At 47.7% G+C, this 23073-nt stretch overlaps 1 protein-coding gene across 1 annotated transcript in view; it reads right to left on the bottom strand.

Annotated features, from left to right (window-relative positions):
- Positions 1-23073, bottom strand: part of JAM3 (junctional adhesion molecule 3) — a 43709-nt gene that overhangs the window by 7346 nt on the left and 13290 nt on the right. The window contains exons 2-4 of the mRNA XM_050921736.1: positions 2530-2595; positions 872-985; positions 48-200 (exon numbers count right to left, since the gene is read on the bottom strand). Of these exons, the coding sequence (XP_050777693.1) occupies positions 48-200; positions 872-985; positions 2530-2595 (333 nt within the window). The remainder of the gene's footprint in view (positions 1-47; positions 201-871; positions 986-2529; positions 2596-23073) is intronic.

Raw genomic sequence — 23073 nt, 5'->3', positions numbered from 1 at the left:
TGGGAAACCAACGAGGCGCATTGTGGGGCCCGGAGCTGAAGCAATACCTTGCACTGTAAGCTGGATGTTTATCTCATCTACTATCTTTGCATCGTCGGGCGCTGCCACTTCGCAACGGTAGGTGGCAGTATCCATGCGGGTGGTGTTTTTGATCACCAGTGATGTCCGGCTGAGAATTTCTGCACGAGTTACAAAGTCTCCTGGAGAAGGGAGGAGAGAGAAGGAACTCATGACAAACAGGAGAGACCACATTTCCAGCTGTGTCCTCCATCAATGCATTTTAAAGGCTACAGCTCTATAGTTCTGAAGGGGGGGAAGAATCTGAATTGGAAAGCGTAACACCTGCTGCAAATCATAAAGCCAGAGAATGAATTTCCAATTCCAATCACTCTCCAAAATCCCAGGGCTGGCAGCCTGCTCCACCTTAACAGTAACCCCCTCCAAGTGAGTGGGAAGTGGCACTGCAGTGACTACCCTGGGAGCAACTCTGATCTGGAATGATGGTAGATCTTCAAAGGTTCATATGGGACAGTCAGAGACTGCAGGCAGGGACTATGGGTCCAGGATTATGGGGGCTGCACCAATTGCATCTTCGCTTCACCCAATAAATGGTCCCACAAAAAGGATGCAAAGTTCTCCTGGTCTCACAGCTCTTTGTGACACCTCACTGCGGACCATTCAGTTGAAGTCTGCCAGCAGGGAAAGGGGATCCAGGCCTCACTCAGTTCTGAACCCTGGCTGACCAACATAGGTTTCGGAAGTAACTAGTAGGAGAACCAGAATTCCTGCATTTCACAGACGTATTTCTTCCCTGCCTTTGTTTCTGTGGTTAGAAAGGGGAGAAGGGCACAAGGGCAACAAATCTTCATACCCTGCATTTTACTGTCAAAAAACACATAGGAGGTTTCACCGCCTTTGATTTTCTTCCACTCGATCCTGGGATTGGGTGTTGTGGTGGATTTAATGATGCAGGACAACTCCACACCTAGCAGCAGAAATAAAACAAATACAGATTAACAGGGAGCAGCTGTGTTTTCACTTTGCTCCGAGCAGCCTCGCACACTGTTTTACTGGGAGATGTTGCCCATAAAGCCAGGGTCCCCATCTTTCATCTGCCTCACAAACAGGAATGCTGCTGAGTTCCAGGAACCTTGGTGAAGACGGACCTCGGCCAGCGAAAATAATAACAATGCAGATAGCGACCTCTGAGAGAAAGGAACACATTCAGCATGACGGTGTCTTATTTATAGCAAACAATCCCTCATAGTGCAGGCACCCAGCATTGGCTTCGTTGCTAACAAGCATGCAAGATGGAGCGAGAGTCATTATTATCTCCCGGAGCAATGACTGAATTATAGCTGTCACACTGGCATTTATGAGAGAATGCTTCAATCTCATCCACCATCTCCCAATTCAGTCAATTCAGTAGCTCAGTCCCCTCGGCAGGAGGCATTTTCATTTCCATTTTACAGAAGAGGAACTTGACCTCAGAGCGGGGGGAAATCCCTCGTGTTACACTGGATGTCTGCAGTAGGGCCAGAAAGATTTACATCTCCCCAATCCCAGTCCTCTGCCTTAATCACAACACTACTCTCTCCTGCATGCTTATGTCCAGTGCTTCGATCCTGCTGGTGTGCTCCTAGATGCCGTCCCAGCACTCTTTAGGAAACCAGAACAACCTCTTACGGCATTACCGGTACTTGGGTTCTGGCACATCTCAAATGTAGCACTTACTTGTGTTTAGGCCCCACTTCAGTTAAGCACTTAAGTCTGACCCACACCTAAAATGTCGGTCCATCTAGTTATGGTGCTCAGGGGTGTGAAAAAGTCACACCCCTGAGAGACTAATTAAGCCAATCCAAGCCCCAGTGTAGATTGAATTCTTCCAGCTGCTGCCTGTCAAGGGGGTGGATTCACTACAGAGATGGAAAAACCCCTTCTGCAGCTGTAGCATGTGTCAGTGCTACAGCACTGTCGCTGTAGCACTTGTAGTGTAGACTTATCCTTAGGCACATGCTTAAGTGCCACTGAGTTCAATGAGACTTCAGTAAAACATTTTAAGTATGTGCTTAAGTGCCAATCGCACTTCAGCATATGTTTAAGTTTCAGAGTAGCAGCCGTGTTAGTCTGTATCCGCAAAAAGAACAGGAGTACTTGTGGCAACTTAGAGACTAAGAAATTTATTTCAGCAGGAGCTTTCGTGAGCTACAGCTCATTTCTTTGGTTGCATAGAGTGGAACACACGGACAGCAGATATTTATACACACAGAGAACATGAAAAGGTGGAAGTATGCATACCAACAGGAAGAGTCTAATCAATTGTTCTAATCTTATGTTTAAGTACTTTGCTAAACAGGAAGAGATGTAAGAACAAACACGCGTAAGCGCTTTACTGAAACTCAGGGCCTTAGTTCTGCCTTGCTCTATACAGCACATATCCTGAGACATGTGCCAAGTCTTCCCAATTGATGCAAATCTACAGCTACAAGAAAGTGTCATGATCATATTACAGGGCTGACAAGCACTTACGCTGGAATTCCTGCACCACGGGCTTCGTGTTGCTGGATGTCAGCTCCACGGCCAAGATTTGATAACCTATAAAAACAAACAAAAGGGATTAAGAACAGCCCAGCTCATCAATCCTACAGTTACACACTTACTCCCTGGTGAGAAATCCTCCAAGCCAGCTTCAATAAGGACCAGCTTCCTTACAACAAAAGCTCTCCCTGGCCTCAAATGCTGGGCCAGCCAGCCATTAGCCTTGTGTTTATTTAGAAATCAATCTCGGTGCAAATACCAAAGGTTAAAAGCAACAATTAAAGAGCACTGACAAACTGGCACAATACCCGCAAAAGACTCTTCCTCAAGCCATGCGCTCCTGGTTATATAGTGGACAAACATTCACTCAAAAAATGACCAAAAGTGGCTTGCAAAATAAGGACACTGGCGTTCAAATTAATTTGACAGATGAGATAAAGGGAAGGAAAGCTCAAGAATTTAATTTCACTTTCTAAACTCTGGAATTGGTTAGCTCTGTCCATAGTGGATGCACAGATTATTTACTTATTTGTACAGTTTGCAGATCCCTCAGATTAAGACACACTATAGAAATGTAAAATATGTGGGTAATAAGCCATAGAAGGCTGTTTCAAGAGAAAGCTGGACAAAAAGGGTAATGGCAGATTTAGGGCTCAAACTGGACAAAGTTAGGGGATTGGAATTAAGCAGGTTCGGTGAATTCCTGGCCTGACTGAGGTCAGTGACAAATTGGCTTCAATTTGGCCAGGATTTCACCCTTTGAGTGGAATGTTCAAAAGTACTCAGCATCAGCTTGATTCCGCTCCCATCATCAAACGCCTGCTTTTCCACTGGCTTCTAGGGGAGCAGGGATAAGTCAATGCAGAGGGCTCTAGAAAATCCCACCCACCATACGCAGCAAGCCCTCTGTCTGCCATAGGCTGTTTTCATTCTCAGTCGTCCCTGTTTTCCCCCTTCTTGCTGCTGCTATTCCAGCCTTTTGAATTATCCTAATTAGTGCTGCAAGCGTTACCTTTTTACAGCGTTTTCCTGCTTGAGACCCAGCCTTTATGGCATTCCAAACATAACACCACCTTTCATCCTGGCAGGGCTCAAAGGCTTGCACAAACCATGTACATGCACCACCCCTCAACTCTACATAGAGCTCTTCTGGGGCAGAGGGAGGCATCCAGCACTGCTCATCAGGAAAACTGGATCACCTGAGCAAACCTTCTCTGTCACATGAAGAAACTTTTACAGCTGAGTATTCTAGTATCGGCAGGGCCCATCACCTCCCATTCAACCATACACTCCCACAGAGCATATTGCACAGTCCTGTCTCTCAGTGATGGGATAGGGCACACAAAACAGTCTACAGCAATAGTGCACCACGTTCCAGCATGGAAACTCATTATTAAAGACTGATCCAAAGCCCACTTCCGTCAACAGAAAGACTGCCCACAGGGACATCAGTAGGCTTTGGATCAGGCCCAAAGTCAGAAGATGAAAACTAAAGCAACAGTGACCCGATACACACAGAAATCAGGACCCTGCTTTATCCAGGATGAAACAGACAAGACAAACCAGGGAAGGGACTCGAAATGAGACATGAGGAGGAGGAAAAGGGCCTACCTACATCATTAAGACAAACCACTGGAAATTCCCACATGCTTGATATTTCGGGTAGAAATATTTCAAACCAACAACCAGTGATGAAAGGAAGTTAAAATTCCTACAGTTTGGCGGATCAGGAGGATACAATGAAGAAACTCTGCCCTTTGCTGCAGGACTGGGTTTTTTTTAAAAACCACGTAAGAGAGGAGACCAACTGAAAGTTGATAGGCCTGATGCTCCTACACCCTTTAGCCATTTTTGGAATTCTCCTCGCTAATTATCATCACTCGTTATTTGTTAAGTGTTGACAGTTTGCTCAATGCCATGTTGGGCATAGTTCCTGCCCCAAGCAGCTTTCTCAAAAAAGACCAAGATGCTCTGAGATGCTGGTGAAGTTTAAAGACCGTGACTCCAGGACAATCACTGCACAGATAAAGGTCACAAGACATTGCAAACTAGCAAAGGCCCCAGCCAAACTACTGTCCTATAAAGGCAACTTACTCTTTGCCTCTGCACTCCTCTCTGTCTCAGCATTTGGAGACGTGTAGAGCACTTTGGAGAAGCCTAACATTGACTCAAGAAGGCGACAGTTCTGCTCCTGTAAGGTGGTCCGTCAGGTTAGAATGAATCACAGTGCAATATGGTGGCACTTAGCCCTCTGGGGCCTGGATTTGAGTCTGAAAATACTTCCCCTTTTGGGAGCACAGAAGAATGCCACCTTCCATGCTAGATCTCAGTAGGTGGAAGAAGATGCTCCAGTCTTGGTTTACTATCATCGGAAGGCAACAGAGTAGTTGTGCAAAGCACACGTGCAGGCCAGCAGTGAGAGACAGCGGAGCATATTTATACCAGCCCTGCGATTTCCAGGCTTAGCTCTGCTGAATGATGATCAGCCACACAGAACCTGTAACATGTTCCCTTCCCTTCACTCTTGTTTTGATCTTTCTTGTTCCATCTAAGATCCCACATGGCAAATCTGGTTTTGATCCTTACTTTCCTCCCTGGTGAGCATAAGCAGATCTCAGTAATCTCAACAAAAGCCCAGAGCATTAAAGTAACCAGCCATATGAAGACAAGCAACAAGCTCAGGAAAATCCCTCTGAAGTCCCCTGACACACTTTTAAAGAGGCTCCCTCCTGATGGGGAGGCCATTTTGTTTCTGAATTGAGGTTTCCCACCTGCAGGCTGCAAAGCAAACGTTCCCTCAGCTCCATCCCCTACTGCCCAGGAGCATGGATGTACATGCCCTTTCCTCATGATCACCATCCTGCTGATGCTTCTGCTGCAGAAAGGCATTTGCCTTTCAAAAACCCCCACTGAATAATGACTCATGGTCTCCTACAAGAGAAGTTTTTTCTGGACAGCACTAATTAGCCAAAACACCCAAGGAAGAGAACACACTGATGAGGATGCAACTGGTGAAGATGCTTTTTCCACTCCTGAGCCTACACAATGGGGCGATAACATTCTGAGAGACAGGATCCAAAGCTTGGAGAGGAAGAGTAATGTTTGTCCCAGCTCCTGATCTCTTCCCCTATGAAGAACTCCCTCCTCCAGGGCTCTGTTGTTTACTAGGACTTCATTTGTCTTACCTTTGGAGACTTGGATTGATCTTGCATTGTAGAGAGGGTTTGGTGAATAAAGCCCCGAGCCTCATTTGCAGAAGGGGTCGGATGAAGTGAATGGGATCTGCGGGTGCTCATCACGTCTGAGACAGGCCCCTGCTCCCTAAGGGAGTAATGCAAAAACAACAACCCCAAGCAGCAGCATCTCCTGAGGCCAGGAATAGCAGGAGGGCTCTGGGCGAGAGCTAGGATGTGTTGGAGAGCTAGAGAAGACAGTTTGCACAGCAACTGTGCTCCAGTCTGTCCTAGGCTATCTCATCAGCTTTGCTTTCCTGACTGCACAGATGCACCCAAATGATAGCAAGGAGGGGTGCAAACGTTGCCTTCGTTACTTAGAGGAAAACATCCACGGCTACAGAAAAAATGAACCTTTCATCCAGGTCTGCTTTGTACTATGTGCCCTTTTTCACAAGAAGGAAGCTTTTCCAGAGCCACAACGTCCCATCAAACAGATACGGTGACAGTTGCTGTAGAAATACATATAGTATCATACCTGTTAGCATACACACCTGATTATCCCAATAGCATGGGGGACATAGGTGTTATTCAGACTATCAAGAGGGCAGGAGCCATTCAGCAACAGGGTAGCCTCCCCCGCTGCCTTTGGCTTGTCCTCTTCCTCCTCATCATCACAGTCCTGGCCTGGGGTCTCTGCTCTATTATTCAAACCTCTGCATTACCTGAATTCCTTCCTTGTTATCCAGAGCGAGATACATGGAGGACAAGGAAGGGATTCAGGTAATGCAGAGGTTCAGATCATAGGGTTTGGGATAAAATATACTGTATATCCTTTCATAGGAAGGTGGATGTAATACCACACTAACTAGTGGTGGTATGCTATTCAAAGTGAGCTGACATCCTACAGGCATTACTTCCCAGGCAATAGGATTACATCATAACTTGGACCCCTTCTCAGCTCTTGGAAACATTACTCACCCTTTCCTACCCATTAAAAACAAGAGATTTATGTTGCCCCATCAGGCACAAAGCAGGCCAACAACTGGTTTAAAATACAGAAGCTGTGTGCTTGGAGCCCTCCAGAGCGGTTCCCAGATTATTATGTTTATTGATTGTGGGCACAGTGTAGCTGTGGCTCCTTAAATCAACACGAGGGCAGATTTACTGTTCACAAGCAGCAGAAGAGGGCTGCCTGCAGCCAGGGAGCTCTAACCCACAGCATGGAAGGGAAAGCCACGCAGGGAGCAACAGACTGAGCAGAGAGGCTGCAAAGCAGCAGCAAATGAGCTTCTTTTTGCTTGACAATACGACTGCCACGAGTCTCACCAGCATCAGTCTTACTGGGACAGCAGGAGCCATTAAAAATCAAAGATCCTAGCTGTTCTCACACTCTGCTGTTGAAGTAGAGGGGACCACTGCTGCTGAAAAATGCTGACTATTTTAATGGAACCATGGAATTTGCATTGTTTGGTGTATTACATGATCATGAGTTACAACCCCCTCTTTAGAGGAGCCTGTGTATACTCATCTCGGAGAAATTCCCCCCCGCACAAAGACTGTGTGTTAGTGAAATCTCACCTGAGCCTTCAAACCAAGCTGGTGTAACAAGGCTTGTGCCAGAACTCTTCTCTGCCCTGGCATGCATTCCCCGCCTTAAAGCCCTCTGCATTCCTCATGCTGACAACCTGCAATAATGCCAACAGGTGCAGTGCTGGCTGGGTATATAACAGACCAGGAGGGCGCAAAGAAACCCAAGGTTGAAACCTAAATGCCACCAGAACTCTATGGAGGACAATGCAACAGCATCTGCAGTGTATTTCTGTTCTTATTTTGGCTAAGGTGATCCAGCCCATATAAATACAGCCTTGCTCAAATACAAAATTTGTATCCGCAACCAAGCCACAAGCTTTCGTTTGAGATGTGGTACGGGGTGGCAACCAAGTGATTCACCCCATGAGTGTCCCACAGTTTTTCCATGGTCCCTGCCAGGAAATTAGATCCTGAATCTGTAAGGATGTCGGAGGGCCAACCTACCCTGGCAAAGATGTCTGTTAGGGCCAGGCACACAGTGTTAGCCCTGGTGTTGCCTAGAGCTACTGCTTCCGGCCATCGGGTAGCAAAGTTCACTAAAGTCAGTACGTACTGCTTTCCTCTGGGCGTCTTTTTTGGGAAAGGACCCAGAATATCCACAGCTACTCGCTGAAATGGGACCTCAATTATGGGGAGTGGCTGGAGAGGGGCCTTGACCTGGTCTTGAGGCTTTCCCACTCTTTGGCATACCTTACAAGACCGGACATACTTGGCAACGTCCTTGCCCATCCCCTCCCAGTGGAAGGACTTCCCCAACCGGTCCTTGGTTCTGTTCACCCCAGCATGGCCACTGGGATGATTATGGGCTAAGCTTAAGAGCTTCCCCTGGTACTTAGTTGGAACCACCAACTGTTTTTGCGGCTGCCATTCTTCCCGGTGTCCACCAGAAAGAATCTCCTTGTATAAAAGTCCTTGGTCTATAACAACCGGGATCGATTAGAAGAGCTGAGAGGCGGTGGGGTGCTCCGTGCCGCCGCCCACGCTTTCTGAAGGCTGTCATCTGCTTCCTGCTCAGTCTGGAACTGTTCCCTTGAGGCTGGGGTCACCAGTTCTTCCTCAGACTGTGGACTTGAGCTTGGTCCCTCTGGAAGCAATGTAGGTGATGGGGTGGTTTCCGTTGCTGGTGAACCGCTCTCCGCTGGTGCACCTGAGGGTATTTCAGGCTCTGGCTGAGCCTTTTGGGTATGGCTGTCTTTGGCTTCTGCCAGTTCTGGCTCGCTGGCGCCCTCTGGCGTTGAGTTTGAAGATGTGGTTGCACTTGCTGGTGCTGGTTGCTGTTCCAGTTCCGGGCCTGGGACTGGAGGTGCTGTGGCTGTTTCAGTGGTAGGCATGGAATCCAGGTCCACTACCTCTGTCTGGGTCTCTGGTAACACAGACGGGGCGTCTGTGGACGGCTCAGGAACAGGAATGGGTCTGGAAGCTTGCCTGGTTTGGCTACGTGTAACCATTCCCACTCGCTTGGCCCGCTTCACCTGGTTGGCCAAGTCTTCCTCCAGTAGCATGGGGATAGGATAATTGTCATAGACTGCAAAAGTCCACATTCCTGACCAGCCTTTGTACTGGACAGGCAGTTCAGCTGTAGGCAAGTCTACAGCTTGTGACATGAAGGGGTAAATTGTCACTTGGGCCTTTGGGTTGATGAATTTGGGGTCGACGAAGGATTGGTGGATAGCTGACACTTGTGCCCCCGTGTCTCTCCACGCAGTAACCTTCTTTCTGCCCACTCTCAAATTTTCCCTTCGCTCCAAGGGTATTTGAGAGGCATCTGGGCCTGGGGATCTTTGGTGTGATGGTGGTGTAATGAATTGCACTCGCATGGTGTTCTTTGGGCAGCTGGCCTTGATATGTCCCAGTTCATTACACTTAAAGCATCTTCCATCTGATGGGTCACTGGGCCGAGGTGAGTTACTGGAGACTGGTGAGGTGGAAGAATAGGGCATCTGTGGCTTTACTTGGGTTGTATGTGGGGTCTTTGGCTGTCCTCGGTTGTAGGGTTTGTGGTCTGTGTGCCCCCTGGGGTATTCGTTCCCCTTGACCGTAGCTTTCTTGCTTTCTGCCACTTCCATCCATCTGGCTCCAATCTCCCCCGCCTCAGCGAGATTTTTGGGTTTTCCATCTTGTATGTACCGTGTTATGTCCTCAGGAACACCATCCAGAACTGCTCCATTTGTATGAGGAGGTGCAGTTCTTCCAAGGTTTTAACATTGTGTCCTGATATCCAGGCCTCATAATTTTTCCCAACGTAGTAGGCGTGTTTGGGAATGACACATCTGGTTTCCACTTTTGGGTTCTGAAACGCCGACGGGCATGATCCGGGGTGATCCCCATTCTGTATCTGGCCTTGGTTTGAAAAAGTTTATAGTCGTTCATGTTCTCTTTAGGCATTTCAGCTGCCACCTCTGCTAAAGGTCCACTGAGCTGTGGCCTCAATTCTACCATGTACTGGTCTTCAGGGATGCTGTACCCAAGACAGGCTCTTTCAAAATTTTCCAAGAAGGCCTCGGTGTCATCACCTGCCTTGTAGGTGGGAAATTTCCTGTGCTGTGGAACGATAATTGGCGCAGGGTTGTTAGGGTTGGCTGTGTTTTGCTTAGCCTTTTCTAATTCCATGGCCTGTCGGTGGGCTTCCCTCTGGAGTTCCATCTCTTTTTGTTGTTTTTCCATGTCTCGGCGGTGGGCTGCATTTTTGGCTTCTTCTTGTTTTTGTAGCCTTTCCATCTCTTGTTTGTGAGTTGCCTCATCTTTGGCCATCTGTGTTCTGAGCAGTTCCATCTGTTTTTCCATTGCCTCGAGCTGTACTGCCTCTGGTTTTCGTGACATCGTGTTTTCTTGTGTTGGAGTGCCCTCCGGTGTTTATTGTCTGAACTGCAGGCTCTCTGTTGCCTCCTGAAGTCTGCCTAGCAACAGTGCTTATTTCCCTTTCTTCCTCTAGCGTAAACTAGAAAAACCACTTTATTTGCATGTATATAGTGCTGGTATTTGCCTCCTAATGGGAGTGCTATTGTGTCACAAAAGACTCTTTTGTCACAGCTTAATGGTTCCTTGCTTAATATGCAAGCCAGAAACTTGCCAAAGAGAGCAGAAAAAAAAATTCTCTCTGGTTCCCTTTTAAAACCAAACTGTTTCTCTCTGCTTAAAAGCCCCTAGCAGAGAAAAAGAAAAATATAATATTCCTACTGGCTTCTGGATTCTCTCTATACCACCTCTGTCACCATGTCATAACTTAGTCCCAGATTTGGACCTTAGCGTCCAAAATATGGGGGTTAGCATGAAAACCTCCAAGCTTAGTTACCAGCTTGGACCTGGTACTTGCTGCCACCACCCAAAAAATTAGAGTGTTTTGGGGCACTCTGGTCCCCCCGAAACCCTTCCCTGGGGACCCCAAGACCCAAACCCTTGAGTCTCACAACAAAGGGAAATAAATCTTTTCCCTTCCCCCCTCCAGGTGCTCCTGGAGAGATACACAGACACAAGCTCTGTGAATCTAAACAGAGGGAGTCCACCCTCAGAAATTCCAATCCTGGAAACAAAAGCACTTTCCTCTTCACCCAGAGGGAATGCAAAATCAGACTAGTAAATCTAACACACACAGATCTCCCTCTGACTTCTTCCTCCCACCAATTCCCTGGTGAGTACAGACTCAATTTCCCTGAAGTTTCCCAGAAAAGAAAACTCCAACAGGTCTCAAAAAGAAAGCTTTATATAAAAAAGAAAGAAAATACATAAAAATGGTCTCTCTGTATTAAGGTGACAAATACAGGGTCAATTGCTTAAAGAATATTGAAGTATTCAACACAGCCTTATCAAAGAATACAAATCAAAGCTCAAGCAACTAGCAACATGTAGAACATGTAAAAAAGAAATAATAATTAACTCATATTATCTCATTTTGATCTCTTTGTCCTTAACACTTGGAAACAGAAGATTAGAAAACAGAAATCACTTCTCAAAGCTGAGAGAGAAGCAGGCAGACAGACAAAGACACAAACTTCCCTCCACCCAGAGTTGAAAAAAATCCTGTTTCCTGATTGGTCCTCTGGTCAGGTGCTTCAGGTGAAAGAGACATTAAACCTTAGCTATCTGTTTATGACAATCTCGCATGACATTTTTTGATGAAGCAGAATGTACCTACCAGACGCAGGAGATACCTGGACTCCCTTCTCCGCTAGCAGTAAGTAGTTCTTGGGTCACAGGCACTGTAGGCTAACTACCCTCAGAATTGAACAACATGGCTGGTAAAGGTTCCAGTCAAGTTGTTGCCTCAAACTGAGCTTTGATGTGAGGTGGCTGAAGGGGGGAGTCACACAGAGTGATTGTTACCAACTTTATAGTTACTTGATACATTCTGTTTTTTTTAATAAAATACACTGTGATGGGATATGTAGCCCATGCTGGCAACAAAGGGTTAATGAGGGCCTGAGAGCTAATTGACACACCTGGTTGCACCTGGAGGGCCAGGCCTAATTAAAGACAAGTCCCAGCTGGGGAAGGAGCTGGCTGGGTTCTATAAAGAGAGGAAGCCCAGAGCAGCAGGGACAAGAGTTCTATAATCTCTCTCTGAGTAGCGGAGAATAGAGGACTCTCAGGAGGGAATTGACACCCTTGGCCCTAATGGGAGAAGGTAGCAGGGTGAAGCAGACTCCTGCAGTGGGCCTGAGAGAAGGCAACCCACAGGCTGACAGCCATGGGTGCAGACGGGAGATGAAGGTCCAGACTAGGGCCACAACTCTGCAGTGATAGCCCCTGAGAGCCAGCGTCCTGCAGCAGCAGCAGAGACCTGGGGAGGCCCCAGCATGGATTAAAAGTTTAAGACCAATGAAGGGGGCAGAAGCTGCTTTTGTGCTTCACTTTGGAGTCTGGCTGAAAGACTGCAGGGAGAAGCCCTGAGTCCACTGTTCTGCCAGAAGACTGAGACAGGGGAGGAGTCCTGGAGGGGTGAAAAATGGCAGATTGATGACCAGTGTTGCGTGTGACACAGTCCGTTTGGTACACGGACACCCTGGAAGGAGAGAAACTTTATAGAGACCTGGGTGGTGGGCTGAGTCATGAGAAGAGAGACCATTAAAAGCCAACACAGCTGTCAGGAGGGGCATTAGACAAGGAAAGAGCTGCTACACCACACCCAGCCATGAGGGGATGCACCAGCGGTGAGTTAACTCTTTCTTATACATACACCCCTGCCCCCAAAAAAGCAAGAGGGAGGTCCAATGTCCATTATACTGGGCTCTCTCCATCATCACAAAGTCTTTGGTGGTTGTGCAATTCAGAATGCATCTAAGGCACGTGAGAATATTATTACAAACCACACACTTCATCATTACTCTCCCAGCTGTTACTTCATGTAGCAAGACTGCTGTGAGTGAGAGTAAATGATACACTTTTAGGCACTAGATGCATGGCAGCTGAATGCTGTTGCGTGTGTGCGTGTGTGTGTCAACAAGTTTGACTGCCAGTTTTTCCATCTGAAAAACAGGGATAATGATACTCAGTCACCTTTGTAAAAGGCTTTGGGATCTATAGATAGAAAGTGCTAAATAAGTGCAAAGTAATCAAAAGGCAGGGACATAATTATATGGATCCAAAGATCTTTGATACTTTTGCCTTTCCCAGAAGTTCTAAGGAACTCAAGCACGGACAGAGCTGGGTTTATTAAAGGAAGTCAAAGCATCCCATTGGAACCTTATCCTTGCGCTACATCCAAAATAGCCATTTCTCCCACATGGTGTCGGTTGCGCAGTTCTCAAGAGCCCTGCTTTTCGCAACCTGACTGTGGCTTTCGGTTACACCTGCATCATCATCGATGCACTAGGAACGTGGAGTGTTCTGTCTCCCTCTCCCAGCTGGTCCACATCAGAGGTTTGTGAGCCTGCTACTGCTTCCTTACGCTGGAATTCTGAATGAGCTCAAGAGAGTTAGGTGCTAGCTCCCTTCAGAGTTAGAGAGAGACAGTGGCCAGATTTACAAAGGCGCAGACTTGTGCCTACTGGGTTTACAAGTGACTTAGGCACCTAGCACCTAATGTCTTCAATTGGATTTTGGTGCCTAACTCACTCAGGCACCCAGTGGGAGGTTTTAAAACTTATCAGCCTCTTTAGGTGCTTACAGACTTTCATCAATTAGGCCTTTGGTGCCTAACTCCTGTAGGCTCCTCTGAGAATCTCATCCTCAGTCCATTAGCTCCTTTGTGCTTTTAGCACTGAAGGTCTAAGATTCAAATCCTATTGCTGGCCCAGGTGGGGTCAGTGATACATTCACTGTGGCATCCATGTGGCAGGCGCACAGCTGCTCTAAGAGTTAGCTGGAAAAGGGCCCAGCAGAGCCACATGTGTATCGCCAGGGCTCTGTCAGCTCTTGGCCGAGGACACAGTCAAGACTGGCTCTGGGGTAGGCTGGGGAACAATGAAGATGTGTAGGCAAAGATTAACAAACAAAAGCCTCTCAGTGTTTATGTCCAAATTAAGCAACAGTCTGGACCTGGGTCCTGGTCTGTGTGGGAGCTGATAACAGTTATAAAAGGCTCTCCTCCCACGGGCAGCTAAGTGGCACTGGAAAACACTCCAACCAGCCATAAATCCTCTGTGCTGTCACAGATGCTTATGCTGGGAGGCTTTTATTTTTACCAGCTACATAAAACACCGCCACTTATTTTAGATGCACATTTGTGCTGCTTGTTTAAAAAGGAAGCCAAGTCCCCGACAGACTCCTACGAACAAAAGAGACATGTTGGCACAGGCAGGAAACACGAAGAGTAATTAACAAGAGGGATGGCAAATGGAATGGTGCAGAGAGGCTTAATGGGCTTTCCCCACATGCTGTGATGCTTTTTCCCCCCATCCTCCTCCCTACCTTTCTGCTGCCTTTCCTCTCATTCTCCATGTGATTTGTGCTGTTCTACAAGCACTGTCTCTCTACTGGCTTAGGAGTCGTGCTTTCCTTCTGTAGCCAGTGATCATATGTCAGCAGTTTATTATTACTGAACATTTGCATTACAGTGGCGCATAGACACAAGGCTGTACAAACATAATGTAAGTGGTAGTACCCATCCCAAAGAGTCTACACTCTAGAATTGTCCCAGGATTGCCTACTAAAAGCAAGGAAAGACAGCCTGGTCCAAGAGGATTCTACCCCGAGCTCTGCTGCAGGGCTTGGGGCAAGACATTTCACCTCTTTGTGCCTCCCCTTACCCATCTGTAAAATGGTGATGATACTGGCCCACCTTTGGGATCCTTAAATGACAAGTGCTATAGGAGCACTAAAGATAATTACTAGTAACCGACAAATGATCAAAGTGAGGAGCCTACACTCCTGTGACTGTGTTCTACTCCAGTTACCTGCATTTCATTATCTCGGAAATTGTACACATGTCAATACATTAGCTGGAGTTTCCTGTAGCATGAAAGCAGTCTGCTGCACTCTGACTGCCTTAAAGAGCAGAACAAATGTATTCACCAGTCAATAAGAAACTAGATACATTTCTTTTTTTAAAGAAGCCAATTTCTGGCAGGCTACTTTATTTATTTAAATTTAGGTCACTTGATAAGGTAGCCAGAAATCCAATTGGCCAGCACAAACTTATTTGGTATGTATATAAAGCAATAAAGCTAACCACCGCAAGGGGACACCAAAAGCACCTCTGTTCCATGGGCACAGAACCTCCTTACTGTGACAAGTCCATAACATCCTCTGACTTCTTGGATGCCAGGCAGAATTTCACGCAGGCAGCAGAGAGAGAGCGCAGATCCGCCTCCTTCAGAAGTGCAGGCCCCTGCCGCTGAGCTAGCTGTTTGGGGCCTATGACACCAAGGGGCGCAGCAGTTACTCTATCTAACAGAGAGCAGTGGTGCACATACACATGACATTATTCTAAGAGGTGTTATGGGGACAACACTCAGGGCAGCCTGTCTCTGAAAGAAAGGAAGCGGTTGGGAGCAGGGGTTAAGTTAATACCCTCGACTCCCAGTCACAAATACATTTCCCTGTAGGTCCCATATACTTGGCTGTTTCAGTGCTTAATAGCAGCGGGGCTTCTCCCCTGCCTGTCTTTTTCTGGTATTAGGAAGTGGTCTCCCTTACGCCTTAAGCCAGGCTGGTGCTTGGGCTTGTCCAAATGCAGTGTGACTGAAAACCATCTGTGTTCTCAGACCTGCACATTGCATAGCAGGGCCTGGGAGAGCTTTATGAGACCAGGAACAGACAGACATCAAAGAAGGGAAAATTCCTTGATTTTTTTTTTTTTTTTTTTTTTTTTTAAGAGCGGCCCCCCTACACACACACCAGCCCTCCAGCCAATACAATGCAAACATCCCTGTGTTAATAATGGAACATTCGATTGACAGGTTGTTCAGAGCAGGGATCCACTTCATCTTGATTACATGTACAGCAACAGGCATGTTGTCACTACTAAACAAATAAGGACTTTGATCATGCAACCAACTCCATGCAGTGGCCCCTGCGGCCCCATGTGGAGCTCATTGCAGGATCGGGGCCTACGTTTGCAATTTTAAAAAATCCACCCAAACTCATCAACAAATGCAAGAGTTCCAGTTTTCATTCATCAGTAACGCAACAAGTGCTCGTTGCTAAGCAGGCCCCAGAAATGAATGTTAATATGTAAAGTATGTGAAACCTTAAACCTGTAAGTTTTCTGGTTTAAATCTGCACCTTGAAGACCTTTCGTGTATTTTGTGCAGAGAAAGCCTATTAACAAACAACCCGCACGCCCGGCCTGCTCTGACGGGAGATTTACTCTTCTACCTCAATCAGACAGCAAAACAGCCCACACGCCCGCACAATGGAGAAACAGCTCACTGGAGAGGTGTAGTGGGTTACATACCCATCTACCGCAGGCTCCTGTCTGAGCACCCTGTCAGCTTTCAACATGTTTATGCACACAACAGAGCTCTGCTTTTAACCCCACACAGTGACACACAGACTTGCCAAAGGTCACACCCGGAGTCTGTGGGAGAGCAGAGAATTGAACGTGGCTCTCCTGCATCCCACCACAGGCAGGTCAAGCACCACAGAGGGGTCAGGCCTTTCTTCAATGGATTGCAAGCTCTGCGGGGTAGGCGCTGTCTTCTCATTGTGCGTGCGCACAGCCCTCGGCACCATAGGGCTCAGAGTGGGACTGCTAGGTGCTGCTGCAGTACCTACAATAAACCACCACCATCTTCAAGGGAAGACTGAGTGAGTCAGTTGCCCAAGTAAGTGAGGGATGACGTTTGCCTGGGGAGAACATTCAAGCCACACAGGAGGCACCCGAGGACCAGCATCCAGGGAACTTTTGGGTTCCAAAATTCCTATTCCCTTCCTGCAAAGGGCACATCGCCCAGGATGTGTTTATTTCCCACACGACAAGCAGGGAGGAGGGAGCACAGAATATGTTGAATAGTGGATATGTCTCATGGGTGACTGCTTGGATGAGTTAGGGGGTCTCTCTCATCATTGACCTCAAGGATCAACCTGCCTGCCCGCCCTCCCCCCCCGCAACAGTTCTAGGTTCGCAACATCACAGCAGCTCCTGGAAAATCAGACACTGGGCCTGTTGCACCACTGCATAACTCAGAAGAGAGGCAGACAGATGAGCAAGCTTCCATTTATGTGCAGACTGAGTCTTTGGCAATGACCAGAAAGGAAAGGAGGAAATGAAAACAGGTCACTTGTCTGGGAATTTGATAAGACAGTCCTATTCTATTGACCACTGTTCTTAATGCTCCAATTAGCAAACAGACACAGAGCTATCAGATCTTAGAAATGCTCTGGCTCCCAACCAATACTGCTTGAGATTTTCAAAGCTATCTAAAGAATTTCAACAACTATCTTACGTTATTAAAATTAGTAGCAAGAGGTGTCCAAGTCCCCTAGACCACTCTGTGACTCTCAAGCACCGTGGTCTTCTACAGTAACTTTCCCTAGACAGTCATAGCACTTTGCAATCATTAGTTAAGCCTCAAACACACATGATGCAGTACGTAGGTACTACACCAATCTTACCAATGAAGAAACCAAAGCACAGAGAGCTACAGGTACTCAATGAAGGTGAGACAGCAATTCAGTGGCAGAGCCGCAAATCTACGTTTGAGAGTCCTGTGCTCTAATTACTTGGCAAGCTGCCTTGAGCAGAATGGACGGAGGCCAGGAAGAGGAAGGGCGAAAGGGGACAGAAATGGGAATATTGAAAAGTGAGGATTTGAAGGTAGTGCCTTGGAATGAGGAGTCAATACACGTCTCTGTTTCTGCTGGCGTTCCACTATCCAGCCCCGGGGAAGCTGCCATCATCACATTGGGCACTGTCTGTAACTTGCAGAAATAAAGTGTCTGCCCTTCTCCTCCCAACAGCGATATGATACCAATATCGGGGTTAGTGGGAGGGAGCAGGCAGATGGCAGTGACAAGAGGCCAGCAGGATGCCCTGATATCATCCCCGACAATGGCCTTTCCCCAGTCCAAGCCCTTCCTCCCAGACCGCTCCTCAGCAATGGCCGGTTGCATTCTCTCTTTGGACGTGGCAAGCAGCTGCACGCCTGGCGGAGAAAGCTCCAGATGAGAGCCAGGGGACAGCCCCACAATTCAGTGACACCTGCCAGGAATTCAGGGCGAGGAGGGGAAGGGGACAACGAACCTTATTTTCATTGGTGAGAGTTTTGCTTAGAGTTTGGGGAGAACCCAACACACTAGAGCAAACTAAGTTCCCACCACCCCGTCACCCAATATGGGTCAAGTTTCAGGTTAGGATCAGATCCTAAATCAAGGCAAAGCTATTGCCCAAGGAGGGCCATGCCACTCTGGGTCACGCTTCGCACCCTCAGCAGCATCCTGCAAGTTAGGAGTTTATCTGCACAAGGTGTGGCGAAAAAACACACAAACCCCCAAACTCAATCTTGCGAGGTGGGATGCTAGTGTCTCCCTGACTCAGGCCCTGGAGGAGAAAGAACATCACCAGCTGCCTGTAGTTCCAAGAATAGAAAGAAGCAGATACACTCCCAGCACTGGCCTTTGCAGTATTCATGGATATCGGGCTGAGTGCCAAGCTGCAATACAGCGACTCTGGGACCTTTAACCTATAATCTCCTACTCCTTCCTCTGACTCTAATCTCCCAAGTGCTTAGTTCTTCTCCATCATGTAACTTGACCAACACAACGTAAGCAGCACTTCGGAGTGGGCCTATGAGGGAGTCAGTATATCATCTTCCTGTGGGAAAAACAGGCGTTGGGAAAAGGCCAACAATCAGCAAAGCCAACAGCCCAAAGGGGGTGGGGAGAGAGGGCTGGAAACGGCTTCCCTTTTAGAACCACCTCTCCAGACTTTACAGGACCATTTCTTTATCCCTCTGTGTGCTTTTAGCCACAGGTATCAGAGGCAACTGTCCAGCTAACAAATGCACAGGAACATTTACGAATGAACTTTGCAAGTGACAGATTGCAGGTACTGAGGGAGTGTTAACATCTGCCGACAAGCTCACCACTAAGAGCCTGCCAAGTGTTACTGGAATCCTTTCACACTGGTGAGCTCCGGCCGTCTTCCCTACTGCAGCTTTGAGGCTGTGCTGTGTGTCTGCCAGAGCAAAGGGGACAGATCCAAGAGAAGGGTAGGAAGCTGCATGGAAAAATGCAAGTTAGCAGAAATTCTCCTGGAGGGAGTCATAATTCACCGTAACAATCTGACTGAATTTGCCAGCCTAAAACCAGCCCTGGTGCAAGCCCCAGACCTTCAGGAGCTACCTCCTGCTACGCCAGGGCTGAATTTGGCCTCTTGACTCAGGAACAGAATCAGGAACTAGGGAGGTAGAAGCAGCCTGTGAGTAAGACATGAAGGATGCAAAGAACAACACTGGGGCGAGGCTGATTTAATTATCCCCAGGGAAGGAAAGTATCTTGAACTTCCCTGCATTTGTATAGGAGAAAGTGCCTAGCCCTGTGGGGTTCCGACCTGTGCCTACAGCCCCATGGTGCTCGGGTAAGACTAATAATAATTCTGGCCCTTCCTAGGCTGGATTTCTGCACACTGTCATCAAACAGAATATATACACTGCATGTGACTCTTGGCATGAAAAAGTTACAAGATTCTATGCCATGGAGGAGTCAAACTTGCCATTTGGCTGGAAACTAACTTCTCCTAAGTGCCTGGTTTTGTTTTGTTTTTTTAATTTCTCTTATTGCTATTTTTAGCCAAATATTTTCTTAGCCAAATGCTACCCTGTGTGTCCTGATCAGAGGCACTTTTCCCATGGAGACTCCAGCTGCAGCAGCAGGAGGCTTGCTATGTGCGTGGAGGAATTTTATCGGACGTGCGGGTCTTGTGTATCTCAGTGCAGCTTTATTCCATTGCCCTGCCAGGTTCACCAGCACGTCTCTGCAGGGAGAGTATTTGGGATCATCCACGCCAGCGCTCAGCAGTTACACCTAGGCCCTCTAGTCTAAATGGTAGCGCCTAGAAGCCCCAATCAGGACACAGGGTCCCAGTGGGTTAGGCGCAGTTTCATGCCCTTACTGAAAAGACAGTCCCTGCCCCAAAGCTTGGCTACATGGATAGTGTTGCCAGCTCAGTTCACAAGGTGTGAGACGACTGTTCTACCTGCCAGCTCCGCACGCGCCACTCACAATCTAAACATCAAGCTGGGTCCTGTCTACTTCAGGCAGCAACAGCAGGAAGACTGATTCTGCAATCTGAATGCAGCTGACGTTGTCAGCAATGTGCAAGGCAGAGGAGAATTCCACTTGCATCCCACAGCTTGTTTAGCCTGACCCAAAGCCTGTTGACTTCAGGGAGGTTCTGGATCAGACCTTGGGTACGTAAGTCGGCAATTATAAAGATGCTGAACTACTTTGCCTTTTCAAAGCAACATACACAGTAATATTCTCCTGTGACTAATGGGAAACTGAGGCAATAATGAGCTAAAGGCACTTGCCCATGATCACACAGCGGCTGAGCAGGAGGGCAGGTCTCAGAAGTTCCTAGCTCCCAGTTGCAACACAACATTAAGCCACGTAGGAACAGGGAGAGCAGAAATGTAGAATAAAAAGAAGCCATTTTTCCATCTTGCTGGTACAACTGAAGTGGAGTCAGTGGCACTCATGCGCTCTCTCAGTTGAGTCAGTCCAATGCTGAGTCCAGAATCCAGCATTTGCCCTATGCAGCCACTGCAGCAGCAACATCTAACGCCTTACTTTTAATAAAGCCTCTTTACGTTCCTTAAGCATGAGGGGCAGCAAATGAAACCCAATTCTGCTTTATTCTCTCTAGGGCAGAAGCTCCCTTTATTTAGCAACCGCTGCTAATAGCTCTGTGACTGTCTCATCAGCCAGTACTGAGGGAGCAAGGCTGCAATTGTTTAGAAGTCTGGCACTGCAGAACAAGCTGGGATAATAAGGTCTAAAAGAGAAGATTCCTCATGACAGGCCCACAATAATCTAGTAATCCGAGTTAAGTCCCTGACAATGAAAAGTGCTGATCAACTGTAAGGAAATGAGACACCAGGGTCCCATTGGACATGGAGGCTCCTGCTGCATTTCATGCTTCAGGCAGCTATGGGGGAGCCCTGGCTCATGGAGCCGGCTCTGCTCAGCCACAGAACAGCTCCCTAGATAATGCAAATGTGGAACCTGCTGAGAAGGTAAAGGAGGAATTTACATTGGAATATTGATGGCCTAGTTTTTCCATGACTTACTACTGCATACAGAGCCTGCGTTACTCACTATGCTCAGTATGAAACTATTAGCAGGCCCAGGCCCTTAGAGAGCAACCCAGTAGGTATCCCTTTCTCATGCATCCATCAATGATGTGGCATCTGGACATGGCTCTCCACGTTAAGGTGGGATTGCCTGCTTGGGATCCCCGCCGCTCACAAACTGAGTCTTCGAGGCTGCAAGGCATGCAGGGCCTGTTCCCTGCAGGTAGCCCCATGAGCGCACAGCTTTATGGGATGGCGTCCTTCTTGTCCAACGCTCCAGGGACTGACTCAGGGGCCTCCAGAGCTGCTACAGCTTAAGCTAAAGGTCTCCAGTGGGGGCTGCACCAGACTCCTGTCCCCCGTGCATCAGGCATAGAAGGTGCTACGTAACACACTGGCCAAATACACTGATTCTCCAGCTGCAACACTGTTTAAAGTCCAGCTCAAAACCAAAAACACTGCTGGACCAAGAACCTTGGGGTGCTCTCCATCAGCCACGGGCAGCCTAAACGCTAAATTTTTCATTCACGACACACACCCAAATGGCATGGCAGCACATATATCACAGTCACTAATGGAAAGAGAGCCTCAGCCAAGACTGGTTAAAGAGACTGGTGATTCTGGGAGCCTCTGTACGCAGGAAGCCCAGCTAGAGACACCTGAAAGGGGCCTGTCAGAAAGTGATGAGCTCCACCCTCTGGAAAGGCCCTTTGAGGTGCCTCAAACCATGGCCCCAGTTTCTTTCTGCAGATTCCAGATCAATTTGCTCCATTTACAGTTGAAAAGATTATTTTCTAACTGCCAAGGCCAGACTGCAGCCCAGGACCTGATAACCCATGGGGGGTCCTTTCCACCTCCAGCATCCGCACCTGCAAAAAAATCTCTGCAACCTCAGTGTTGCTGCTGAGCCATAAGGAAAACAAGCACTCAGCTTGCTCGTCCATCACCGCATCGGCTCTGTGCTGGTAAAGACAGCAGATCTGACGCAGATTCAAGCACAGAGCAGCAGCTGTGAATGCTGCCACAGGTACTTTGGCTTTTAACTGAAAATTATTATGTTTGGTTATGTGTATTCTGGTAGCTTCAGAATGTCGTGGACCAGATCCCCATCATGTGAGGTGCTGTACAAACAGAACAAAAAGATGGTCCCTGCCTCAATGCTATTGCTGCAAATTGAGGGATATACGGGGGAATTGAACTCAGGACTGAGGGGAAGAAAACGGGGGAGGGAAGAGGGAAAGGAGCAGGGATATTGCAATAGTAGGATTAAGTAATAAAAGATATTGCACCACATCAGGAGCGTGAGGCTGACTGACAGATGTGAGAAGCAGGACACCCCTCTCTCCAAAGTGAGTGAGCATGAGCCAGGAACTGAAAAGCTCTTGGTAGACATTCAAGCAGCTGCAGCCATTACGTTTTTGTCACTCAACCGCAAGAAATTTCCAACAATGCTCACTCCAAGTAATTTCACAGTATTACAGCCAGAGAGGCATCCGCTTGCATTAGCATAGCCCTTTCCAGAGCTGTGTGATGCAGGTGGAGCTACTGCGCTGGGGCTCAATCCAGTTTGTCAGCTTTTGGTACCGCGCACTGCGTACATGCTCCAAAGAGCCATCCATCTGGAGTAAGTGTGCGTGAAGGAGACTAAGCCTTTGCACCTGCTTGGTGAGTGGTTCAGATCTCTAATGCAGATGTGGCCAATCAGCAATGGAACAGCCATGCTGCCTGTGGGACAAATACTGTCCCCGCTCACTCCAGTCAACCCTCAACCCACACACTTCAATCTATACCTGCTCCCGGTATGTATGTTATGTCCAGTTACTAATGTGCAACTGACAGCACTATCCACATCACTTGTAGCTTGAGCTCTACGTCTTCTGTACCAGGTAGAGTTATTTGTCATCAAGGTAAACCCTAATAAACTGAATGGGTGCAAATGCCCTTGTGTGAACTTAGCCATCAGCCCCAGCCTGCTATTCTGGCCACCAGCTGCAAAAATGAGGCTATTCCCGAGCACAGACAAGGCCTGAGAGGAAAAAGGAGTGTTTAAAAGGGCGTCTGGGCCAGCAGTTGGATTACTGGGAACCCCTGTAATTCAT

This window comes from Gopherus flavomarginatus, chromosome 13 (assembly GCF_025201925.1).
Source record: "Gopherus flavomarginatus isolate rGopFla2 chromosome 13, rGopFla2.mat.asm, whole genome shotgun sequence".
In the NCBI taxonomy this organism is placed as follows: domain Eukaryota; kingdom Metazoa; phylum Chordata; order Testudines; family Testudinidae; genus Gopherus; species Gopherus flavomarginatus.
This window is presented reverse-complemented; position numbering and strand designations above follow the sequence as displayed.